Source organism: Penaeus monodon, chromosome 14 (assembly GCF_015228065.2).
Source record: "Penaeus monodon isolate SGIC_2016 chromosome 14, NSTDA_Pmon_1, whole genome shotgun sequence".
Classification (NCBI taxonomy): domain Eukaryota; kingdom Metazoa; phylum Arthropoda; class Malacostraca; order Decapoda; family Penaeidae; genus Penaeus; species Penaeus monodon.
The window spans coordinates 14,797,176-14,807,175 of record NC_051399.1 but is presented as its reverse complement, the minus strand read 5'-3'; the positions used below and the strand labels follow the sequence as shown (position 1 = coordinate 14,807,175).

General features: G+C 45.4%; 1 protein-coding gene across 1 annotated transcript in view; it reads left to right on the top strand.

The window, feature by feature from the left end:
* Positions 1–8,537: 8,537 nt before the first annotated feature.
* LOC119580591 overlaps positions 8,538–10,000 on the top strand; it is a 1,877-nt gene continuing 414 nt past the window's right edge. The window contains exons 1-3 of the mRNA XM_037928701.1: positions 8,538–8,928; positions 9,092–9,788; positions 9,961–10,000. The exon at positions 9,961–10,000 is cut by the window's right edge and continues 128 nt beyond it. Coding sequence (XP_037784629.1) covers positions 8,538–8,928; positions 9,092–9,788; positions 9,961–10,000 — 1,128 coding nt within the window. The remainder of the gene's footprint in view (positions 8,929–9,091; positions 9,789–9,960) is intronic.

Here is a 10,000-nt window from a genome sequence, read left to right as displayed (position 1 = left end):
CATTGTATCATAAGAAGTGATGGTTGAGCAATGATTGGAAATGTAACTGCTCATGTTGCGAGCTGAAAGGAAGTAACTATCGCCCTGCCATCAGTTTGTAACAGGGTATGGATGTCTCCTATGAGGGACTGGATGGGCAGTGACAGAAGTATACATACAGCTTGGCTCCTTATTGTTGAAACGGTGATATGGTGAACTGGGACAGTGCTTGCATGGCATTGTGGGCCCCAGCCAGTGGAGGGCTGGAGAGGTCTTGACAGTACAGAGACAGGGTGTGAACTCCTGGTACTTCTTAGAGCACAAAGCAGCTGGCTAATACTAGAACGTGGCATAGGAGAACAGCTGCGAACAGCTGATTCTTTCTCCAGAAGTGTGTCATGGGGGGAACAATGCGAGGTCTCCACCCAGTATTATTTCCACTGCCATATAGCTATCACACTGCATTTAGCAGTATAAGGAGGTTATCCTCATTAATTTATATTACTGTTAAGTTTACAATGCAATTTCCCAAAACCTTCCATACCCTCCCCTTCTGTTAAGGCCCAGAATGAGGGAGTTTGAGGGAATCCTTTGATAACAAACTTGTTGCAATCAGATATGTGAAGGTATTGTGAAAAATTACCAAAGGGCTCAATGTTTGTGTGGATGTTTGTAATGTGTCAGTTCAAAAAGTAAATCAAATAGCTATATCCACTGGTAATGAGACAGCTCAAACAGTAAATTAAATAGCCATATGCATATCAACTCCTAAGAACCAGAAAATGTACATTTCATTACCATATCTCACTACAATCAGTCTCAGTAGAGAATAAAGTTGAAAGAGTTATCAAACTTAACTTGTGTATGAATAAAAATGGGGGAGAAGTGACAATGAATATGCAAATAACATTGAATAATTTTTCTACCATATAAAACAATAAAATGATTATCTAGTATATCTATAAGTATCTAGACATATGAACAGTAAAGAAAAAAGTTACCTGAAGATAACTTTGTGAAACATATAAATGTATGGTGTGTTTAGGAAGAAGATGAGAAGAGATCTGGTTTGGCAGGAAGATATATATCATACAGCACCACAGAAGTACTGATTCACACTCACTATGCTTCAATCATAATTAAGAAAACAAGACTGTGTCATTGGTTCAGGCAGAGGAGGGCTTACAAGGGGAGTGAGAATATGGGGGTAATATCATGGCTGATGGAAACTTGCTAAACAGCACCAGATAAATTGGAAGAGACACTATGTCTCAGTCAACAAAAGTTGCTGAGAAAATTCTGCCAATTTTTTGACAGGTCTGCCATGATCATGGCAGATAGGACTATACACACTTTCAGTGACTAGCTTAAAAGTGGCAAACTCTGTTACATATGTAACCTTGTGGTTCATTAATTAATCAAGTCAAAAACTCCATATCATAAGTGAAATAAAGACAGAACAAGAAAAATCACAATACATAATACTTAAAATGCAATTGCTAACTAGCAAATTCCTTTGCTTCTACCAGTTTTTTATATTGTTTGAAGTAAATGTGTTTTCTGAGAATTTTATTCCACTTAAGACATTTTTTAGTGCTTTCCACACCTGAGAGTGATTTACGGAAATATCATGCATTTCCAGGAGTGCTTGAAGCTTGTTGACTAGATAAATACCAATTCATTCTCAGGAGGGTGCGGTCCCATCAAGTTCACACACAAAAAAATTCAGTCTTCAATGTGTAATTGCAGATTTATCTTCCCTTTCCAGCCATAGAGACTAATAAAAACTGCTGACCCAGAATGTGATGCTCTGGGTAAAATCTATCTCATGAACTTGATCTCACCATCAACACCGAGCACATTGTTATCCTTTGATTGAAGTAAAATGTATATTTCGTAAAAGCATCGGAAAACTACAACACAAAATGGTGTTAAACTTCATGGGAGTCGGTAATTACCTTACAATTCTATCCACATGCTAGTGAATCTGAAATTATTGCTGTACATCATGAATAATACAGTGCAGCATCATGGCAACAAGTCATTGCTTAAATTTACACAAATGCATACATCCTTACCTCTAGTGCTTTGTATTCTTCACTGAGTGTTTCCCATTCTTCTATACACGCGTCTATATTATTGTGCTCCATTGTCCCTTCATGAGAGAGGAAAACACTGGGTGAGTTCACAGATCGGACTTTGACTCGATCAGCTGAGCCATGATAAACACGGCGAGGTGGGTCGCCTGCCAGAGGTAGAACGACTTCAAAATCTACACGTCTTAACGCCCCGGTCCTGTTTATAAAATATATATATATATATATATATATATATATATATATATATATATATATATATATATATATATATATGAACATTCTTGTTTACTTTTCTTTTTGTTATTACTGTAGAACAACCATTTAAATAAGCACACATGAAAAATGAACCTCGCAACATGCGTACTAAAAATATTTCTTTGTTATGATCCATTTTCAAAAACGCACACGCAATGCTTTATCTCGTAAAATTTGCACACACATTCCTCATTTTAAACAACTTGTAAGTTTTAAAATAAATTTCAAAAATAAAAACACTTAACAGATCCAGTATCATTACAAATAATTATTTTTCGATTTGAATTACTCTCATTCACTATTGCAATTTACGGAATTTATTTAAATTCCAGTTAATGAATAAGTTCCATTCTGACCTAATTTTATATTCACATTTGTAACCTGTCAATGTTAGAGATATTCTCCCTTTGGAATTTACCACATGAATCGCAGAATGAGTTGGCTGGAATAAATGCCACGCCTTTTTCAATTTTTTAATTAGCCATTTGTTTGGGCTAGAGTCCATTGTACTTACCCATTTAATGATCTGTGCGCACGTCTTATTCAATTGCAACTTTCCTCTGACAAACTAGATGCCTCGGGCTAGAGCTTCGGTAATGCTCAAGTTGACATGCAACCCGTTTTCTACTTACTATATTGAAACAAATCTCACAGCTGAATATAAGTCTTGTTTGGGGTTGGTACACAGATGGAAGGAAGGATGTGCATGGGCTAAGGAGTTACTTCTGCATTGCCAGAAACTGATTGACTGATTGATTATGTAAAATTATTTCTCGCGTTAACAGCTAAGGTCATTAACTGGTTGGATTAAAATGTTAAAATATTTAAAACGTAAATATATATATATATATATATATATATATATATATATATATATATATATATATATATATATATATATATATATATGTATATGCTTCAAATGTATAAAAGTATTGCATATATATTATGCACAAGCCTTCTCAATACATTTTTTCAGTTGTATGGGGGGAGACAAGCACATACGTCTTTGGTCCAAGAATGTTGCACATCCTCCCACTACATATGCGACTGTTAATGGCTCTTGGCATCCCACACAATGTGCTTCATTTTTAGCTATCACCGGCCCATGAGTCAGTCTTGTGTGCCCGATTAGCGTTGTTAAACACAACTTCTACTTGTCGATTAGGATAGACGCTGGTCACCCAATTGTCAAGGTCACCTCTAATCTCGCGTAGTTTGTTTCTAGAGGTATGCCTCCATTGCTCCCTCTATTAATCGCGAAGATAACCTGTGATGCCGGGTTTCATAGTCTCTGATAATCATAGGAACATCAGTCAAGTGGTTACGTTCCGGCACCAGTCAGTCTGTATAAAATTCGTAGGAACGGACTTATAGAAGTGGACAGAATCGAATATTTCGGGCAATGCACGCAATATGAGGTCTTATTCCGCTGTCAAAAGACTGTCGTGCTACACTTTCCAATGACACCACCCATAGTTATGGGGGCGGAGTCATATATAAACTCATGCACCTCGCTGATGAGCTCCAGCTGGTACTCAGATGCCACAGGCTATGAACCACTGGCACTCTCTGAAATAAACAACAGAGGTACCGAAGTCATTCTGCACAGAATGCGCCTAGGTTACCACTGTGCATGGCAGATCATACAAACCATAGAACGTGAAGAGAGGTGTTGCATGCATTGCGGCGAGCCGAACGCCACACTGATACACTACTTGGAGAATTGCGTGCACACGCAATTCCTAAGACAAACCCCACAGAACACAGCCGTCGTGCTGGTAAAGAGATTATGCGAGATGCTTACACCACGGCTACAGGAGCGCCTGCTGGCAATCCCACCGCCACGGTAAGCACCGAGTGTCAGACCAACAAATGAGACAGCCATAAAAAGCTGACACAGGCCGGGCCATAAGTGAAAGGCCCGGGCGAAGCCAGAACTTCGCAAATCTCAAGCAAGCAAGCAAGCTGATGAGCTACTCGTGGTCCTGCCACTGGAACCTTCTCTTTGAGGTGCAGGGCCTGAGCTCCCTCTCTGAGGTGATACAGCCTTTGGGTGGCTATTTCACTGGAGAGGGAGGAAGAAAGGGTTTCAAAGAATGATGCCTATCTTGAAGGTGAAAGGACATTCTCTCTGGTCTCTCCCCAGGGGTTCACACCTACCCACATGTTTGCCATGTGTGGCATCCCTGTGCTGGGAGACGGGAGTTCTGGAGGTTGAGCGATTCTGTGCATGAGTACGCCCTGGTACAACGGCCATTGGCTGCGTATATCCTCTCATCACTCCTGTGGCTGTTAGACATTAGTTCTAACATACAGCTTCCCTCTGTCGGACTCCGAGTGGGTTGGGGTGTGAGAGGATCAAAGAACTGCTCAATTCATGCACTGCGGAGACGGGAGTCCTGGAAGTTGAGCTATGCCGTGCATGAGTATGCCCTGCGGCTAGCAACACACTTCTTTAGTACCTTATTCCAGCAAGTTGGGTGGTCTGATCATGGCCTGGTCAGGTCAGTTAGCTGGTCTCCTTTGGGAGGCGAGGGTCAAGCAGTCAATGTCGCCGTTTGCTCTCATACTGGTCCCGTGAGTGGTGGTACAACGGCCATTGGCTGTGTATATCCTCTCACCTCTCCTGTGGCTGTTAGACATTAGTTCTAACATATAGCTTCCCCTTGTTGGACTCCGTGGTGGGTGGGGCGTGAGAGGATGAAAGAACAGCTTAATATATGGCAAATATTCCTCAAAACTCCCCACAAAAAAGAAATAACGATGACGAACCGTGCAAGGCCCAGACTGCGGCTTCACTTAGAACCATACATGGATTCTAGCAAGAGAAAATCCAAAGCACAGGTTGACTCTGTCAGACCTGCTGCTAAAATGAACACAACATCAGCCAAAAACATGCCTGTCCATGAGATTGTCCAGCAGATGGACTCTCGTACTGGCCTCTCCAGGACAGCACCCAAATCAGGGAGACCTCTGAGTAGCTCTCAGACATCCTCCCTGACCGAGATGGGAGCACAAGCTGAACCAGCCGAAATAGCTGCTGCTCCCATGACTACAGCCCAGATTATAAGCCGAAAGGGCGGTCTGAAACGACCCAGGCCAGAGACAGATTCTGAGGGAGAGTCTAGACCCCCTAGGTGTTTCTCACAGTTCAAGATTCTCTCTAAACCTGAAGGCTTCGACAGTACCTACCAAATGGTAAGAGTATTGGAGATTCAGAGAAAAATCCAGTTGGCAATCTGTATTGCCAGAGACCAGGGCATGATTATTATGCCCAAAGACCAAGCTACCCTGAATTTCCTGCAGGAAACCAAGGAACTTAATGATGGAGGAGAGTCAAGATGGTGCTACTTGGCTTCTCATTTTCGTATGATGTGGATCTAATCACATCACACCCACAGGTCATGGAGGCTTCCTGAATGTTGAAAGAGAAGAGCCCAACCAGGTAAGCCCTGGTGACTTTGAAAGGAATCCCAATCACTACCCTTGATCTGGGTAACTGGTGCAACTTCACCTAAGAACTTATGTGCCTTTGGTGCTTTAAGTTTAGGCCAAGCCTAAATGTGGTATCTGTAGCAAGGCACACAACAATGAGGTGTGTCTTAAGGCACACAAGCAAGGCCAAAGGGACACAAGAGCCAAATGTCCCAACTGTGCCAAGAGGCATCATGCCTGGAGCCTGGCTTGCTCTGCCAGGAGAGGGGTGGCCCTCAGGCGACAAGAGTTTGCTAAAAAGTGACCAGACTTTGGTCCTGCTCCCCCAGGCACCCATGTCTGGGGACAGAACAAAACAGAAAAGACTTCCCGACCTACTAAGAGGAAGGAAGCCCCTCCACAGCCGACACCGGATATCTCCAATAAAAAGAAGTTTCCGACTATTTCAAAAGTGCAGAAAAAGAACCACAGGAGATGAGAAAGATATGACTGCCAGAACAAGCTGACCTTCCCCAGGTAAAGTCAGCAAAGAGAAAAGATACACAGACTAAGCCTGAAGTGAGAAAAGCCAAACTCACAAAAGTCAGAACTACCAAAGGCTCTCCACCTCCCAGTGGACCTATGGATAGCCTGACAAACAGCCCAAAAAACAGATGAATATCCCTCGACCAGCGAAGACTTCACAATGGAGTTGTCAGATATAACAGACTGAATCTGAATACACATACGTTTCTGATGTAACTCACCATGTAACACATTACACATAATCTAAGCATAGTACAGTGGAACATCTATGGCTTTAATACAAAGAAGCCATCCTCCACACAAAAGTGCGATCAAGGAACATTGACAATGTCATGCAACAGGAGGCATTGATATAGAGGACTGTTTGCTTCTCAGAGTATCATGTCTTCATGATGCCAAGCACATTTGGCAAAAGAGGATTGATCACTCTGGTCAGAACAACAATCACTTGCTCTACAATAGCCGATGCACTGCACTGTGCAGAGGATGTTGAATCTCTTGCTGCTGAGATTCACTTTGCTGGCTCTCCCACTCCCCCCAGTTGTACAATGTGTACAGCAAGCCGGGCTGTAGGAGCTTAGACTTCAGCCATGTCTGTGTTATTGCAGCACAAGACCAAGTGATCATAGGGGGAGACTTCACTGCACACCACCCCATCCTGGCTCCCTGTAGGGCACCAGATGCAGCAGGCCATCACATAGCCAACATGCTTGAGACTTTCCCTTAGACAGCCAAGAGCCAACGCATGTCAGAGACCTCACCTTAGCCACTGCGGCCTCCGCTATTTTCACGCCAGGAACTGCAAACCAGGTTGCCCCTGGCCAAAAAAACGTGTAAGGCGGCCGATCGCGGCGGCCCCCGGCTGTACCAATACCTTTTTCCTGCAAGACCCCATAATGGGCGTCTGCTTCCTAGTGGACACCAGCGCTGCCTGCTCCCTCCTGCCAGTCTCTTAGTGGAGGAAGCCCCACCAACAGCCCGTCATCAGATTCGCCGCAGCCAATGACACACCGATTCCCACATACGGACGCCAACATATCAATATCCTCATCAGCAGCCGTACATATGGATGGAGCTTCGTGGTGGCCGACGTTACTCTCCCCTTGCTTGGAGCAGAATTCTTAGTCTACTACCAGTTCCTTGTCATCTAAAGTGGCAGATTGGTTGATGTAGCTTCTCTCGGTGCCACCCCCATTGCCGCTGCCCCAGATAACCTCGCCCTTCAGGTGAGTGATGCCGTAGATGACTATGCACCTCTGCAACTCCTATCCCGTTTCGCCAGTAACCTCAGTCTCCAGCCAAGCACAGGATGAATCACCATATCAAGACATCAGGCCATCCAGTGTTCTCCAAGTTTCGTCGGTTATCACCCGACAGACTCGCCGTGGCAAAGCAGACCTTTGTAGAGCTGGAGTGCCTAGTCCTTGGGCATCCCCTCTGCACATAGTGTTATAAAAGGACGGTTCCCATTGTCCCTGTGGTGACTACAGATGCCTCAATATGCTTATGGAACCAGACCACTACCCGCTGCCTAACATCGCCGATGTCACTTCCTTCCTCCATTGCGCCTTTTTCCAAGCTCGATCTACTGAAGGGGTACATCCCAGAAGACATCCCTAAAACTGTCATCACCACGCCCTTTGGTATTTTCACTTTCAACTACAGCTTTTTTGGTCTCAGAAACGCCAGAGCCACATTTCAGCAGATGATGGATGGCATCTTGGGCGATTTATCCTTCTGCGTCTGCTACATCGACGATATCCTCATCTTCTCCTCCTCCAAACAGGAACACCTGCGACACATCTCTACAGTTTTAGACAGCCTGCAGCAGAGTGGCCTGGTAGTGCGATACGACAAATGTGTTTTTGGCACCAGAGAGGTGGACTTCCTGGGACACCACCATGCTCCCACAGGTGTCTCCCTCCTAGACAAGGTTGTGGCAGTCAAGCAATTCCCCTCACCATCCTTGGTCAAGACCCTCCAAGAGATCGTTGGAATGGTGAACTACTATCACCACTTCCTGCCTGGCATTGCATCCATCATGGAACCCTTGTACACTGCACTTACAGGGAAACCCAAGGACTTGATGTGGGGCTCCCCTCAAGCAGATACATTTCATAAGGCCAAGGAAGCTCTTGCTGCATCAGCCCTCCTTGTTTTTCCCACCCCAGGGAAGCCTCTTCTCCTCACCACAGACGCCAGCAACATCGCTATCGGAGTTGTCCCCGAGCAGGTGGTTGAATGACTGCCCTGCCCTTTGGGTTTCTTCAGCCGCTAGCTACTGAAGGCCGAAAAGAACAACTTGCCGTTTACCAAGCTATCTGTCATTTCTTCCTGATTCAGACAGATCACATGCCCCTGGTTCACGGCCTCACAAGACAAGCTGATGCATGGTCCCTCCACCAGTGTCGTTATCTTTCTGCCATCGCTGAGTTCAACTGCTCTATTCAACACCTGCTGGGCAGGAAGAATTCTGTAGCTGACGCCCTCTCCAGAGTTTCCATTGATGCAGTTCATTTAGAGCTGGACTACAACCATCTCGCTAAAGAGCAGCAACAGGACCCTGAGACGTCAGCCTGCAGTACATCCATTACTTCCCTCAAGTGGAAGGACGTCCCTGTGAACAAAGCAGGTACCACAATCCTCTGCAACATCAGCACCGGTCGACTGCGCCCATGGATTCCAGCCTCCCTCCGTCGTAACATTTTCAGCCTCATCCACAGCCTGTCCCATCCCTCTTGATGAGCGACAGCACGCTTCCTGAAGCAGAAATTCGTGTGGCACAACATCTCCAGGAGACGCAAAGGACTGGATTCGATCCTGCACCATCTGTCAAACCCCCAAAATTCAGAAACACACCGAAACGGGTCCTGTATCCTTCTACCAGCCGCAGAGGCGTTTTGCACACATCCATGTCAACATAGTGGGTCCCCTACTGCCATCAGAAGGACATTGCTACCTCTTTACCATAGTAGACCGTTCAACTAGATGGCATGGAGCTATTCCTATGTCTAACGCCAGTTCTGCCTCCTTCACCGCCACTCTGCTTTCGAGATTCAGCATCCCTGCCCACATGACGTTCGACCGAAACACCTCTTTCATTTCGCAGCTTTGGATGTCCCTGGGGCAGCTATTAGGCACCTCTATCCATCACACCACGGCCTACAACCCGGAAGCTAATGACATGGTGGAGTGTTTCCACAGAACCCTGAAAGCTGCCCTGATATCTCGATGTAGCAACTCAATGTGGTTTTCGCAACTTCCCTGGGTCCTTCTCGACCTTCGAACGACTCCAAAGGAAGGGCTCGATGTCTCCCCAGCAGAGATGGTTTTCGGCTACCTCCTCTTGGTCCCTGGCGAATTCTTCCCCAATGCTCCATCCAGCGATGACATCACCAGACTACGACGCATCGTCGGGAAGTTCGCCCCCTGCAAACAGACATACAGGCCACACGAACACTGTCCCGTCCCCAAAGATCTATGTACAATGAAGTATGTTTTCCTCCACACCAACGCCTGCATGCCTCCCCTCACTCCTCCCTATCCTATGAAGTCATTGAGAGGAAGAAGAAAGGATTCCTGCTGCGGATTAAAGGCGCCAACGATTGGACCTTGATAGATCGCCTAAAGCCAGCGTATCTTTAGGACGATGACCCACCTCCAGTACGGTTCTCCAGGGCGGGCCGCCCCCTCTCACATGCCAT